The 16,651-nt window shown below is 41.4% G+C and overlaps 2 protein-coding genes across 7 annotated transcripts in view; one reads left to right on the top strand and one right to left on the bottom strand.

The window, feature by feature from the left end:
• Positions 1–16,651, top strand: part of RPL34 (ribosomal protein L34) — a 353,120-nt gene that overhangs the window by 101,980 nt on the left and 234,489 nt on the right. The window lies entirely within an intron of this gene.
• LEF1 (lymphoid enhancer binding factor 1) overlaps positions 1–16,651 on the bottom strand; it is a 71,150-nt gene that overhangs the window by 4,401 nt on the left and 50,098 nt on the right. For 2 of the 5 annotated variants that reach the window (XM_069855534.1, XM_069855535.1), the window contains 5 exons: positions 16,489–16,572; positions 14,505–14,627; positions 13,656–13,818; positions 11,159–11,266; positions 7,736–7,784 (listed from right to left, as the gene is read on the bottom strand). In XM_069855534.1, coding sequence (XP_069711635.1) covers positions 7,736–7,784; positions 11,159–11,266; positions 13,656–13,818; positions 14,505–14,627; positions 16,489–16,572 — 527 coding nt within the window. Of the gene's footprint in view, positions 1–7,062; positions 7,104–7,735; positions 7,785–11,158; positions 11,267–13,655; positions 13,819–14,504; positions 14,628–16,488; positions 16,573–16,651 lie in introns of all 5 variants that reach the window. The other 3 variants (XM_069855536.1, XM_069855538.1, XM_069855537.1) reach the window with 3 other exon arrangements.

Genomic DNA, 16,651 nt, shown 5'->3' with positions numbered 1-16,651 from the left:
AGGCTAACCCTTCACAGAAAGCAAGAGAAAGTAAAAAAATGTAAACCTTGTGCTTTTTTCCTATACTTTTCCCCACCAAAGGTGTTGTTTTCATACAATTCTAAGAGGAGATGAGACTATATATATATAAGAGCAAATATATTTATTAAAAAAAAGTCAGTCTCCAAAACTGGATTCTTGTCCAGTACCTAGAACATGGCAAACTCGGGGACCTGGCAGCTGAACCTGTCATTGTCTTTTAAAGTCCCAAACGAGAGTGTTCAACTCAGTGCCAGGCTCTATCCAATACTCCAGAAACCTGGGTAGGCAAAACCAGTTCAGTATTTATCAGAAAGGTTCGTGCTGTTTGTGAAGCCCCTTTGTATTTTCTTTAGCAGCAGAGCTGGAGCGAGTTTCAGGCACAAGCAGTTAGATGCCGGCGCTGCAGTCTGCTCCTCTTCCTGCCCAGCTGTGCCATGGTTTGTGGGGTTAGCCTAAACCAGATCCTTGAAACGTTCTGGGCAAACAAAAACAAACACTCCACAACCTTTGTTGTTTCTAAACAAAAAAAAAAACAAAAAACACCTCCCAGCAAAACCCCAGTCATTTCAGTAATCCGATTTGCTGCAGGGTCCCACAAGCTGTTACTGCACATGGATGGAGAGACCTACGGGAGACAGGAAAAAGCGCTCTCTGCAAGAGCTGGATGCCAGCAGGCAGCAGAGGAAGCCTTTTAAACTGCCTTTGTTGCCAAAGAAATTACATAAAATTGTACCCTAGAATTGTAACAGATACTGCCATGCTAAAGCTATGTCAGTAGTTAGGTTTTTCTTGTTTTTTTTCCTTGCTATGGTCAGCCTCTACTCACTGCTGCTAACTGGGAATGGAGACTCCAGTAAGAAATTTTTCACCAGTGTTTTAGATGTCCTGAGATAACTACCCCTGAAAATACCTCTCCATTGCCTGCAGGTAGAGCCTGGAGTCCTAACTCCTGCCCTCTTAGTCTGGCATAAACTAGATGCGTTAAATGAACAGCAGGAATACTGCTCCCCTCTCCATGAGTCAGAGACCTCTTCCAGAGCAGATCAGTGTCAGCATGGGAAACACCCAGGTATTTTAGGGCTCTGGCTTTGTGCAGTGATGCCAAAGCAGGTGTGGCTCTTATCAAAGGCCGCCAGCGTAGGCAGCATGAAACTAGAAGCTCTATCACTGAGTTTATCTTTAAAAAGATCCTGCTGGAAGACTCAGGATGTGTTTTTCCTGTTGGCAGTGGGAAGGCAAAGAGGTTCCATGTTTACACTAAAAAACAGATTGCCTCTAGACAGCTCTTAAAGAGGAATAATATACTAACAGTCATCTGCAAGGGAGGAAGAAATAGGCTTATCCCCTTTTTGTATCTTTATGACCTATAATACATATTTAGAACACCCTTAAAAATCATTTATTTTATAGACTAAGAGCTGTGCTAAAAGATGCGTCAGTTCTATGGGCACTGAAGTTGCTACTTCAGTTTTCACCTGCTATAACAGAAAAGACATGAGCTTCTGGTAAAGAAGTAAGTGAAATTCTTTCAAAAGAAAAATAACATAGGTAAAGTTTCCTTTGTAGATCATCTTTTCTGTCACGATAAAACCTAAGTCAGAATTTAAACTGTACTTTGAAAGACAATCTCAACATTTAAATCTTCTAATATATGGAATCATTTATATAGTTGGCATGTATATCAGAAGACCCCTTCAATCATAATATCTAAAAGTCAGAGGCCACACAAACAAGTCAGTGCTAGAGTTTGCTAAGCCTTGACAGAATTGCATTTGAATACAATTCTGTTGAAATTAAGAGGACAATTTCACCCAAGCTTAGTCTCCAGAAACAAATGGGAAAGACTTTGACAATGTCATAACAACTTGCTTCCCAGCTCTTCGGGAATATGGTATCGATTTCTCATTTTGAAGTTTTCAAGTAAATACACTAAAAATGAAAATGCAGTAAAGACTTGACATGGACACCAAAACGCTAAGGTTTTCTTCCAATTGTGAATGCAACCACTTTTCAAAATCTTATGTTTTCTTTATGAAACCGTTTGTTTCTACAGAGATTTTCTCATGACCTTAGATGTCTCTATCTGGCAATGAGTCTACTAAATCCACGAAAATACACTGTTTTCATCCAGAGAGGAACAGCACACCAGCCATCAACTCCCTGTCCCCACCCTATCCCACAGGAAGAGTCAGAACAATAGTTGCCTCACTGTTCCTTCATTCTAGTCCAAGCCTCCTACTGATAACGCCTCAAACGATATCGGCTTTTTTAATCACTTGTAAGTGTGGTGGAGTTCAAATTTCATTAGCATCTTCACAGCAGTATCTAACAGCACACAGCAACTTGAGCACCTCTGACAAATTAAAACAGGTTCTAGTCATTCACCTGCCAGTTATCTACTTTGGTCTTTGTCAGTGTCAGTTTAAAACAAAATGCTGAAGGTCACAGCTGACCATGCTACACTCTTAGATTGCAAAGACTGTTTTGTACATACTTCAGAAGTTTTCTTGTTTATCTTATCCTGTATCTATGCTGATGGTCTAGTTAAAAGTGTTCTGCTGTTTTTTTATTTAGAAAAGCCACGCTTGCCCCTACTCTGACTTACCCTTATCCCTCCCATCATCTCTGATTGCACCCAAAATAGCTTTTATACCCTTCCTTCCTTCCCTTCTGTGCTTCACAAAGCCAGGCTGGTAAAGAAAAACTCGGTCTGCTCTGCCACATCTCCCCCAGCAGGTGTCAGTGCCCTACTGTACCTGCCACCTAAACGGGAGGTGGCTTTTCTTCAGGTTTCCTCTTTTGACCACTGTTTTAATGTCGAGGAGTCTGAAAGAGAGATGGTTTTCTATCTTTCACCCTGGCAAGATCAATGTCAGGTCAGAATTAAGTTGCAGAAGAGGATCTGTCTGTACTCCTCAAGGGCTATGCCTATCTCAAAAAGGCTGAAGTTAACCGAAGTGTTCAATAATATAAATGTTTCAGTCCATCTTGCCTATGCTGAAAGCCACCGTTCACAGGCAAATAGGGGAATAGGGAAACATGGGCCATACGGGGAACGTATTTTTTAAAGCAAACCAGGACATGTCTCTGTACCACCACCACCGCACAAATTCTCACTCATAGTAACTTCTACACAAATCCTCCAGGCTCTGTTTAAAGCTTCTGAGCAGTCAAGGGGTATGGAAGTGGGTAAAGCATTTGCTTTGTTTTTAACTACTCCATCACAGCACTGGACAAGTCAGGTTAGAAAACTTACGCCTCATGAAGCAAGGCACCACATCCTCTTTTCATCTTTCTAGGATGCTGGCCAGAAACCCATGGTCAACCATGACCACAATCATCAGAGAGTCCTTTTCCACAGTATTCTTGCTGTAGATTGGTCCGCTTTACAGTCTGCTTACACAACTTCATTTTATTTCTTGGTAAGAAGGAAAAGATAATCTAGATTGTTTGTTACAACACTATCAAGAAATCACTTCTGCACTGAAATTTGGCTCTAATTTCCATGTAGGAAGTTTGAAGTGTTAGAGATAATTCACTGTTCAAAGTTAAACAGCCTTCATCTAATCCTTTTAAGTGCTTCTAATGGTAAATCAGTATTAGTCAAGTTTTCTCATTTTTGAAAGTTTTGCTAATCTAGATGCTGTCATGGAATTTTGCAAGCCACAATATACTTCTCTCAAGTTTTCAAATATCTACTAGGCTTCTCCATAACTCTTTTTAGCCCTTGAAGATATGCCAAAACACGATGTTAAATTATGTAGCTTGTGAGGACTTCCCAATTGCATCCTGTCGTATGTCAAATGACGTGCCTTTTACAATTACCCTACACAGCAAGTTGTAAGAAGTTTCCATGTTGCAGAACAATCAGGAGGAACTTTCATTGGTAATCTTCTATTTCCTTGATGAAATACTCATAAGCTGCTAAAAATCAGCTTTTTTTCCTCCCGTAAGACAAACCAGATAGGAAATCAGGAATCTTTACTTCCAACACAGAATGGCTCCCATTTATGTCTTCTAGAAGGCAGCGCTTAAAGTAACAACACCCACTTTTCTAAAAGGTGCTCAACAGATGATCTTTACGTTATCTTTAATCTTAGTTTTCCTCATTTCCCCTTCCCTCCTGGCCTCTCCCAAATCCATTTTTAGCATTATCAGGTCTTATGCCACTCTCAGTTGATTTCAAAAGGAGAGAATAAATACAAGCTACTACTTCAACAAATAAAAAAGTTATTTCGAGAATTGTGTCAAGCCATGTCAACGGAAAACAAAATCCTAGCTGGGGACAGTTCTACAACATTTCAAGAATGGCCACATGCTTTGGAGCATCCCAGGATAATTTAGCAAAATCTGGAGCACCAGGTCACAGTAACCCTAAAGCACTCTAATGTTAAAATGTTTTTCAAATTGAAAGCAGGCTGAAGGAGATATGGCTTCACTACTTAGGATTTAGCTGAGTTGTGCTAAGAAGCCTGCTGCTGTGTACAGCCCTGGGAATAGGAGCAACCTAACACTACAACCTTGACTTCACCGCTCAAATGACATCCAAGTCAAAAAGCAGGTCCACCTTAAAACCCAGTTATGTGCTGAAACGTTCACGGACACAACCCCCCTCCTGGACTTTCACAGTATCTTAAATCATTTCTGTTTGCATGTCTCTTCCGTTACTTTGCTCTGAACATCCCACCACCCAACCCTCCCACCATTTCATCCTTCTCACTTACATCACCGTAATTACAGCCCTGGCTGATCTCCTTTGTGCTGATCTTGAGATTCTTTGGTCTTGCCACCTACTCATTTCTGATTCTTCTCAGATAACAGCACGCTTGTCTCCTTCCCAGACCTCCCACCCTCCTTCCCGCTCTTCCTTGTACCATCCATACAAGTAAGAGAGCTAGTGTTTTCCTGTCTTCAAGAGCTCTTTGCAGCACTCACTGAAAGGCATTCCCAAATTTATTATCTCCATTCAGCAAAGCCTACAACAGATCTGCTGTTGGCCTGGTAGGATATTATGCTTGTGGGCAAAACATTCTTTGGATTAGGCTTGCAAAGGGCAAGAGTCTCAACCTTCAGAAGTTTCCTTTGAAGTCTGGCTGATTCCTGTTCCCTAAATCATTTCTGTGCATTTACTTCCAGCTACAACACATCTGTACATCTCCAATGGGGAGCATTCACTCAGCGTGCAACATTTAGCGAGGCTGCCTACACGTGCACAGATGGAGTCAGCAGCACGCTCCCCCTCCAGCAGAAGAAGATATCTGCTGTTATCACACTGTACTACAGGCTGCACAAAGACAGAGACACAGGTATTGCCAACAGTTTCCTCACTGTTACAGAGCTTAAGGGGAAGAAAGAAAGGGGTATAGAGGTAAAAGGGAGAGAGAGAAAAAGACCCCACGTACTCAGAACATTCACCTTTTTCTATTTCAGCTCATCCTCTACTACAGAAAATGCAAACACAGAAACTCTTGTTCAACAGAAGTAGTGTAGGCAAGACAGCCATTCTTACAATCTAAGGCATCCAAGAAACCAAATTACGCCTGTTTTTTAACTGTCATTTGAACATTAGTTGTGTTACAATCCTAACTGAGTTCTTAGCATCAATTCAGATAAAATTATGTGTGTTTTGCTTACTGGTACTGTGTGAACATCAAAGGGAAAAATACCACAGTCATGGACCTGGGCAACTAAGCTGAAATATCCATTATAAAACTCAAGGTTAGAGCACTTGCTTTTTTTCTTTTTAAATAGATATAATACTTATAGCAGTCACTGTAACTAATGGTACTTTACAGCTACATTTGTTGTGTAGGCTACAGGATCCATATGCTGCCATCCACACCTCAAATCAGCATGAGTCTGGCATATAGCAAAGGGCAAGACTGCTCGCCTGAAAAACTTTTGCTTAGCAGGAAGCAAAAATAAAGCACACATTTTGCCTTTTCACTTTACTTCAGCTTTAAAAAAATTAAATCCCTAAACTCTTAAACCCAACTCACCAGCATAATGGCATTAACCGCAGAAGGAGGCTTGAATCATACTGATAATGACACACTGCATAAAGCAAACTTAACTTGGCTTTCTCTCGCTTGAAGTTCAAGCAGAGCAGAGAGCCGACAGGAGGCCACTTTGCTGACCACTCTGAGTGCCAAGTGGATCGTGTGCCCAAACAAGTCAGAGGGAGAGGGGATAAAGAGCCCATTTCTGTTATAATGCATAGATAAGTTTAGAAAGTGTTATATTTTCGCATGGTTCTTGGAATTCCTGGGAATGACCCAGGAGCAGTCTGGGCTAATCAGACAGCATAGAAGCAACTATTATGTCAAATGAATGCCATTCTGACTAGAAAACTTATCACACAGAGGAAGAGATTGACCAGCCTTCCAACAAAAACATTGAAAAATGAGGATCTTGCTGTGGTACTGTATGCACTCATAGGCAGACTAGAGGCTGTTATTGGGTACGTGTAATCACTAGTCATTCCACCTTCAGTGCAGATGATACAAACAGAGAAAACACACTGGAAATACGACAACAAAATCCAACTCGCACCACACGTGAAATACCATTGTATAGTTGAAGGAAAAATTCTTGATTCGTCCCGTTTTATTAGCAGATGTTTTGTTAGTATAAAGGTGAATAATTTTTCTTTTAAAAGTGTACCCAGCCAGCTAGCATCTTGTGGATGTCAGCACATAAAATGTACTCCCAAGCCAGCATCTAACCTGCTCTGATGAACTGTGACAGTCTGCTGGCTGGGAGGGTTTGCACTGCTTAATAAACCCATCCCTGTGCTTCACAGGCAGACTTGCAGCAAGTCAGTGAGGTATGGTCAGTTTGAAAATATTAAGGTTAAGAAGTGAAATGATGAACACCTACTGGATAGCCGGTATAAAAACCATCAGTGGTCAAAGTAATGTTAGCTTTGGAATATGATACTTCCGCAATTTTTGCTGAATTCTTATTATCGCATTAAATTTATAAGAAAGCTTATTTTACAATTCAGTTTTATCATCAGGAAAGCTTTAGAGATGTTCTTACCATGCTTCAGATGTAGGCAGCTGTCATTCTGGGGCCTGTACCTGTAGAAGATTGTTTTCCTTTAACAAATTTCTGTTACAGAGTTTTTGCACATTCCAAATAATTTTGTTTGCTACAGTATAACATGGATATTTTGGTGTCGTTTTGATTTTGTTCCTTGGTTTTTTTTATGGTTCTTATACCAGCCATTTTGTTGGGGAAAACAGGGTGTTTCTTTGTATATACTTGACAGACAAAGAAGAGACCTCACTGATGCTTTTAGCCAACCTACTAGGCAGCTGTTAGTGAACACAGAAACATAAAATACAGTGATAAAAAATACAGCAGCTACAAAAAGTTCTATGTAAAAAGTTTCCAGTGTCCAATAATCCTCCACAGTATTTGAGACATAGTTAAGTCTAAAGATGATACAACACTGATTGAGGAGAAAAGCAAAAGTAAAGCCATACGTAAGTTCAGCCAAAGATGCTGATGCCATCGGGAACGCCGCATGGAAAGGCGTACAGGAAAGGAGACATATATTATGTGCATTTTCACACGCTTACATTCAAAGTGAAGTGTCTTAAAGCATCCATCAGAAGCAAGTGTTAGAGAAAAGCATATGAAAACTAGATAGCACAAGCCCTAAAACACACCTGAGGTGAATGGAAAGGAAGAGTTGGTCATGGCCTACCTGATGCTGATTCCTGCAACTTTTCCCTCTTCCTCTTCTTTTTCTTCCCCTGAAAAATAAAACAATACCATACAATTACACACAGAGAACCTCCTTTTGTTCTTCCCCCACTTCACTGTATAGAAACAAATGCCATCTGGACACTGAGAAAGCAGTTAAGAAAAAAAGACAACTGTTTTTAGTATACCTAGAATGTTTTCTAACCTACTTCCTACTTGTTTCAATGGTAACAAGGTTTGCTCTCAAGCATCTATGGAGAAATAAGCACACGAGCAATACGCATTTTTATATCCACATGCAATTACAATTTCTGGCAGTTTTTCAACTAACACTGGCAGCCGCAAGCATCTAAGACTTCTCACGCTTAATAATCTGATGACACATGTGTTGATATCATAATTTATGGCTCTTACAAGAACTCTTCACACATTCAGATACTTAACGCCATCATACATGGCAACAGCAGACAGGGTGTTGAAAATACCTAGGACGACCATGCCTTGTCCCCAGGCTGCAAACCAGCCAACTAAAACTGTTCTGATAACGCTCATACCTTAACAAAAGCCAAGTCTGGTGCCTGGAGAATGCCCTGTACAAGAAGACAATAGCAGACTGCCGTATCGCAGAACACCCCTAACGTGACCAAGGTGCAGTACAGAAATGGGTGTCTGGCAGCTGCCTTTCTTGGACACCACACTGGCACCAGCGAGCCGGCGCAGGCTCATCATGCCAACCCACACACTCGGCCTTCTCCCGCACGGCCATCTATGGAAAAGGCCAGAGCTCCCAGTTCGGAGAGTCCTTCATGAAACAGAAGGTCAGTTTAGACCCAGAATTTTAAGCTTCATTCATCTTGCAACACTGTAATTACCACTTTGATATTCAGCTACATAATTTTTCCTTATTGTCCTGTATTGTCAGTCAAAGCTTTTTTTCTTCCGTTTTATTTTAAAGAAGACTTCAAGTTGCCTGGACAGGCTGTGATGGAAAAGCTCTGGGAAACCTTGCTGCCGCTGCTCTAAGCGGGACTGCAGGACGCTCCTGCCTCCCAGCCAGAGGTTTCTCCACTCAGCACAGTGGGCAGCCATCGACACATGCTCCCCGCACGGACTGTGCCACACACAGTGGCTACGAACTGGAAGGGCTGAGGTGGAAAGACACATTTTCCCATTAGCCAGCTCCACGAGGTGACGGGATAGGCAGCAGGTGATGCGAGAAAGCACCTCAAATCACTCCAGTTCTCACTGACGGACAGCAAGCAAGGGCTCCAAATACTTGCTACGGTGAAGCTACAGCAGATGAATTTGAGTAGTCTCCAATCTCCTCTGACATCCTCAGCTTGCCTGACTCAAGCTCCTGTCCTTACTTATCCTGAGGCCAGCAAAAGCACTGGGCAATGCCTTGTGAGTGAGCTCCCAAAGACGGGGACCAGGACTAGAGGTTGGAAAGCAGGTTTCAAGAGCTCTGGGAAACTTACAGTGATACGCATCAGCACTTGGGCACCGAGGCATTACTTCTTTACAGAGGAAACTTTGTTAGTGCAGATGTTAACATGGAAAAATCATGGGAGGAAAATTATGGCAGACCAACTTCAAGTGCTAAAACATAATGAAATCTGATCTGAGATCCACCTATGAGACACCATAAGCAGAACAGAAAGAAAAGGCTGGGCTGAAAACTGAAAACCAGTTGTCAGTATTCCCACACGAGGAAGGTTTTGACAACTCCAGCACACACAGACACCATCAAATTATGAAAACACTCTGCTTCTCATGAGCCTGAGGGTATCACAGAATCTTTATGACCCCCTAATTTCCCTTACTTGGGTCATAACACTGTCACACAACTTTGCAGGACTACTTTGGGTGTCAGTAATAAAATGCACACAGACACTGTCAACAGTTGAATAACAATGCTTAAAATGTTCTTGAAATTTCTGACATCCTGAATGACCAGGCAAGCCAAAACAGAAGAATTAAACCTAAGTGCTATATATATTTAGTTGTACTGTTTTGTGAGTTTCAACCACGCAAAACAGAAGAGTCACCCCTAAATCACTTCCAACTCCCAAAATACTGCAGCAAGATCTGTGCTAAATGAATATAATTTCATTTTTTGACTGCTTAAGTTAGAAGAAAGGAAGAGAAACCAGAAAAAAAATAAAGTTGACATACACCTGAAAAGGTTTCAGTGATAAACTGATCTACTGTGATCACCTCACTACCACTGCCACAAAGTGTGAATTGCTGGAGAGGCAGAGCGAAGGACTGCAAGGGGAAGCCAGCAGAGTTCTCCACTGTAGCATACAGGACTGGAGTATGTTACAGCTGTACTTCCACGCAGGATGTGGGCTGGAAGCATGTCAAAAGAATTCATACATGCCACCCTACACTCTCCAAATATCTCTCAAGGCATTTAAGAAACCACAGATCCATTGCTTTTGCTATATGGCAGTAGGCTGTGGCGAAACACATCAGGTTCTCAAAGTCAACATGACCAAGCATCACAGAACAATCTTGGAGACTGACGTTCCATAAACACAAACTAACAAAGCTCCAAAGTGGTTTGACTTTCCACCAAGTAAGCTCAAGACAACTGGAATCCCCTTGTTTTCAGGGAGTGTGTCTCTAAGACCCTATTTGTTCCCAGGGATATTTCAAGAGACCTCTGTTGACATGGTTTTGTTTCTGGAAATAAATCTTACCTGCGTAAGGTCACGACAGCTCATCTGCTAGAAAAGGTGACTATAAAATAGGCAGAAACAAGCCGCTACGGTTTACAGTAGTCCCTATGCTTACAAAACTGGGCATGGATGTATAATTGTGCAACACAAGCCATGTAATGTGCTAGTAACACTTGCTTGGTATTTAATTATGAAATAATAGTAATTGTAAGAAAATTTAGTTTTCCCAAACTATATAAAATCAGAATCTCTCATGAAGTTTACTTATACAAATTTTACAAGGCTTTATTTTGGAGGTGGAGCATTCTGAATTACTTTCAGCTAAAGTTCAGCTTGTGTTAAGATATCTGGGCTTTTGGTTCCCTTGAAAGAGACACACCCTTTTTTTGCTCAGGTCTAAAGAAGATTTCTGGATAGCAAGTTATCAAATAGAAAATGGTGGAAAATTCACAGTAGAATACAAGCTTTCTGACAGTACTGGCAATTGTCTTAGGAAAAAAACACCTTCCATGCTAATGTTTCCTCTCACAAACTGTGACCTTCATAAGAAGTCATTGCAACAAGAACAACAAAATCTCAAGTTTTTTGGATGCCTGAAGTGCAATTGAATAAAAGGCTCATGTTAAACATTTGTTCACTATCCCTCCACCCAGAACTTTCCACAAACGAAAAAGAAGAAAGAAAAAGAAAGTCACATAAAGGAAGTTAATTTGTAAAGAGCCCTCAAGTGAGCGACTTACATAGTTGTCTCTTGCAGACCAGCCTGGATAAAGCTGCATGTGTAGCTGCCTTTCTTTACGAGCTAGTTCATAATATTTTGCTTGTTCTTCACGGGAGAGAGCATGCCACTGCAAATAAAATAAACATAGTATTAGACTAGGAAATAACTCATACCTAGGCAAAGGTGTTTTAAGCAAGTGTTTTTGTGACTTTTGATTCTCTACTGCAAAAATGAAATTTATTAGCAATTACAAGCACTTGTGTTTATTAACTAACTTCCAGGCATTTGTCAGCTCTGCAACTGCCAAGTGCCTTGAGCAAGACAAAAATCATTTATGGAAACAGGGCTTACCAAATAATCGGCTCACAGAACCATACTCTCCCAACACTGCTTCAAAAAAAAAACCAAACCCAACCCCAAAACCCCAAACGACCTAAAAGCACAGTTTAGCTCCTGACAAAACAGAAAGGGTTGTGCTGTTTCTAAAGGGCTCCCCACTGCAGAAGGGTTTGCTGTCTTGTTTTTAAGCAGCAGCTACACACTGGATTTCTGTGCCAACGCAGAGGGCTTTCTGGGCACCAGCAGGCTCCTGTTCCAAGATCAGTCTCTAAGTACTGAGCTTCAAGGTAAGTGTTTTCTGATTTCTTCTTGTTGTAATAGAAGAAAAGAAAACAGTAACTGCAAAAAGTTCTAAGATATAGAAACCCCAGAACCATAGTCTTCCAAATTATATGAGTTGACCTCTGTAGCCAAGCAGACGCTGACAATGCGCATGAGGGGGTGGGAAGAGAAGATACTAAAAAGACAGATAGGAAATCATTACAACACTCATGCAAGAATAATTTACAGAACTAGGACTTCAGATCAGATCACATTTGTATGATTTAATACGTCATTTTGTTACACATCGGAAGACGTGAACTAAAGCACTTCTCTGTCTTGACTTGGCAAGTTCGATGTGTTACTGAGAGCATAGCAGTTCAGTGTATTTGCAACTCTCAAACTGCACACAAGCATTCCAAAGCTGGAAGTAGTGAACATTATGGCATGGCATCAGAGAGCCCAGCAGCATGCAAAGCATCAACTCTTGAAAACAGAGGTGGTTCCCATTCCAGGGTGGCAAAGGGTACAGTAAATAGCAACCAGGATGACTGAATACAAAACGTTTGATAATCATAAATCTCCAAGCGATTTTATTAAATAACTCATGTGTTTTTTCTACCACAGTAAAAGTGGAATTTGAGGTACTTTCATGGAGAATAGTAACTTGAAAGGAGGAGTCCAAGCTGAAGAAAAAGCAGGCAATGGAGCACTGAGGCTTGATTCATTACCAAAATGGAGGTAAATAAGCCATTGCCCTCATCTGGGCCAAGAAAACAAGGCTAGCATTCTAAGCAGCTAAAATCAATCCCTGAAGGAGTGAGAATGAAAACACGATCCTAAAGACTTGCACAAAAGAATGGAAAAGGCAAGCACAGAGATGTCCTTTAAGAGGAGGTAACAAGACCATCAGAGAGAAGATAGAAGGCTGCAGGAACTGGGACAAGTACCAATAGATCTGTGCTCCAGTGGGTGGCAGGGAGGAAGTCTTCAGATTGTAACAGAGAAGAAGCAGTTAAGGTCATGTACTGACTTCCCACTTGAAAAGCACACAGTTCTCAGAGATTTGCAGAGCCTCTGAATTCTGCTTTAGGCAGTGGTCAAGAAGACCGGTTCACTGAGCAAGGGGATTTGAATAATCCCTACTGAGACGCAGATTGATACAAAAGTCATCCTTTTTTTCTCATTTCCAGGACATTCAAGGGCAAAACGGGCATTTACCTCTGCTGCTTTCCCTTGGAAAAACAACGCTGACAGTGACCATGAAGTTAGTAATCGTGGGTGGGTCTGCATATTTCTTTTTCGAGCATGGAAAGAACAAAACACGCCAGCAATGCCACAGAAGCAAACGGCTCTCAGCAAGGCCCTGGGATGTGTATCGGGATCATCCAATTATTGCCTTTTGACTTTTGAGCCATTCAGAACTTGACTGGACCTGATGTAACTGGACCTGCTCAGGCAGGTGCTGGACTAAACGACCTCCATAGGTCCCTTGCAATCTACATGACCTTACAATTGGACCACACTATATTTACTCCTGAGTTCCATATTCACTGGTGTCCAGCGTTCATCTTTGAATTATCCCCTCCTGCTCTGATAGGCATCAGCCTAAAGGAGGACCCAGAAGGTTATTTGAATGCTCCTGCCACGTGTGAATGAGGAAATTTCATGCCTGAGGTGCTGACACCATGACATGAGTGGAATAGACACCGATTTGATGATGTTGCTAATGCTGAAAAAAGAAAAATCGAGACACTGCTTGTATTTTTATTTGCATGTTTTAACTTCTATAGCTAATTTGATATCTGCACATTAGTTAGCACCTCAAGCAGAAAGTGAACCATCACACCCAACTAAAAGGAAACACACACAAATTAGCAGCACACGTGAGTATATACACACCCTTTTATACATACCCTTCTGCCAAGAATCTGGTTGATAGCTGCGCTTTCTTTCAGAGTACACTCTGCTACAACGTTCGCTCTCATTTCTTTCATGTACAACATGAAAGCATTCAGAGGTTTCTTAATATGAGGTCTTTTTGGCTCTTGTTCTTTTCTCTGTTCGTGCTGAGGCTTCCTAAAACGTGGTGGGGAAAAGGGAAGGGAGGGGGAAAAAAAGCATCCATTTACCTTCAGCCTAAAAAACCTCAACGGAAAATTACCAACCTGTCATTACAGTAGCATTTAAGTAGTAAGAATGAGAATTTCAGTGGTCATGTACCATCCACTTATCTCTTTTCAGGGAAATGACTTAGTTTAATACTCAGGGAGGATGTCAGGTTGACATTCTCTAGCAAATAATATTTGATCTGTGAATCCGCTCCAAATTCGTCACTTGTCCCAATTCTCTTTTTGAAAGACTATCCATAGGATCCTAGAAGGCCACTGCTACAGGCAAGAGGATAGCTCCTCATCCACTTCTTTCTTAGGCCTTTTGCCCTCAAGTAATAAGCAAAAGGTCTTCTTTTATTAGTAGATTTTGCAGTTAAGATCTTTCCCAGCAGAAGTTTTTGAGTTCACACTCAAGCAACATCCACAGGTAGACAGGTCCAAGATGACTCTTGCTGATAGCTAAAAAGCGCTGGACTGGAATGAGAAATGGCTTCATGTCTCATTACTCTTCCCAAATAATAGCCCACATCTCCCATTTCAGTTATAGGAAAAGAATGAAAACTTAAAGAGGACATGAAACGTGCTCTTCTACAGGGGGAGTTAGTTCTCAAACATTTATAGATAAGGACTAGTGCAGAAAGGCAGACTCACACATGCATTAGCTCACTGTCGTTGTGTGGATGTTCTTGTTTTACTTGAGGCGTTACAATAGCTGGGTGAGGGATTCCAGTTGTGTGAGGGCCTGGAGGACCAGGAATCATGTGATGTGAAAACCTAAAAAAAAAAACAAAGGAAGGTCTGTAACCCTACCGAAGACAGACTTAAAATACATATTAGAGCAGTGGGATGCCCCAAGAATGCAAAGGCCACAGAGCTTGCAATGGAAGGCAATTCTTTAAGAGAGCATGGAAAATATTTGGCTAAGATGTGTGCATTATAGCCCACTTTCTCGGGAAAAACAAACAAACAAACAAACAGAACAGTCAACATTTTGGTTGTAAAGAAGTTATTTTGTTACCTTTCAGGCAAACAGTTTTAGCAATGCACACAAGAAACATTTCACCGCTAGACTGTTGCACTGACTTGCAATAAAAAAAATACACATTTCTTAACCAAAAACTGTATTTCCACACCAAGATATAAACATTCTTAAAATATCCACCACCAGCCAATGCAAAGGAGGGAACTGCCATGCAGAAACAAATAAAATAAAAGGAGGAGAGTCTTTTCAAGAAGTCCCTGATGGCTCTCTACAGAATGTCTTACTTTACAAGGTACTTAAGCCAAAAGATTTTAACATCACTTCATCTAAACTCACTATCCTTCCCTCAAATGCTTAAACTAAAAAAAAAATAATCCTGCATACTGTAAGAAGGAGGGGAGAGGGGAGAGAGAGGGAGAGAAAGAAACTTTTGTCCTAAATAAACTTCTGTTTCATTTGTACAAGAAGGAAAATGGAAAAGAAAATCTAAGCACTGCTAACTATCACCCCACCCTACTAACCCAAGTTATCCTCAAGGACAGCCAAGATGGATCTTCAAGTTGCTGAGCACTCAAGCTCAGGGGCAGCAGAAAACCCACTTTATTTTGAACTGGTGGAAAGTACCATTACCATCAAAGCAAACTCATGCTCCACAGATTGCTGAATGAGCACTGGTTAAGGAATCATATCCAGCGTCTCCTTTCTCCATTCCCTAGTCACCTTGCTCTTGTACTTTATGCCATCAAAATAAAGCAAACACAAAGCCTTGTAACCAAATCAGGTCATTTCATTATGGAGAAAGAACAGGTTTTCTTCTCTATCACTCTGACAGGCACATGCTTGCTATTCCCCTGTAAAGAAGTGAAGAGACAGTGATAATCCCAAGGAGCCCCCACAAACAGAGGCAAGAGGACCCACCTGGGGCCTGTCTTAAGTCCCCGTGCAAGAGGATGTGTCTTCTACAGGTTACACAAAAAAACCTCCAAGAATGGTATATTGCAACCTTGTGTACACCAAGCACAGGATGTAGAAGCTGTCTAAATTAGAGTGAAAAAGCAGAGGAGGGGAGGTCTGGAGTGTGTCATGGCCAAGTTAGCATTGCTTGCTTGCACTTAGACATAAAGACACAGTGCCTGATTCACACACCAGTACAAACACACTGTGCTGGCATCCCTTCCCATTAGTGGCTTTAGGCTATGAAATACCTACTTGGAGCAAGTTTCCACACGGAGTGATACCTAAATGATTCAAGGCTAATTACCAATAACTTTAAAATTAGAACTAGAGAACGCAGACTAGACCAACAATCCACCTGGTTGCATACTTGCATGAGCAAAACCCAAGGATGCACACTACATGTTACATCTAGAAATGAACTAACGACTCATTTCAGATGTAACAGCTCAATTAATTGTTGACAACTCACCGCTGCTCTGAATTGCAATACTTCAGAGACTGCCAAGAAAATGCTGAATGAGACCAGTGTGGGATCCAGGCAAGCTGTATATACGCAAATGTTAAATAAAAATGTACGCATAAAGTTTTAGCTGACTGAAAAGCAAGCAAAGGCAGACCAAGATGCAAGCAGAAGAGCAACTTGCCCTCTAACGCCAGCAGTTACTCCCCAGTCAGTCATTCATCTCCTACACCTACCTGGACATGGAAGGGTCGACTGAGAGTGAGGATGGATAGGGCTGCCTGAATCCACTCGAGATGGGATATACAGGCTGACCTTGCCTGAGGTCACAGAAGAAAGGAACCCATCAATCATATGATACGGTATTCAATAGTTACTCTAGAGTTACAAGCACTTGAT

Source organism: Phaenicophaeus curvirostris, chromosome 4 (assembly GCF_032191515.1).
Source record: "Phaenicophaeus curvirostris isolate KB17595 chromosome 4, BPBGC_Pcur_1.0, whole genome shotgun sequence".
Taxonomy (NCBI): Eukaryota; Metazoa; Chordata; class Aves; order Cuculiformes; family Cuculidae; genus Phaenicophaeus; species Phaenicophaeus curvirostris.
The sequence above is the reverse complement of the archived record's forward strand: the minus strand, read 5'-3'. Positions and strand labels throughout refer to the sequence as shown.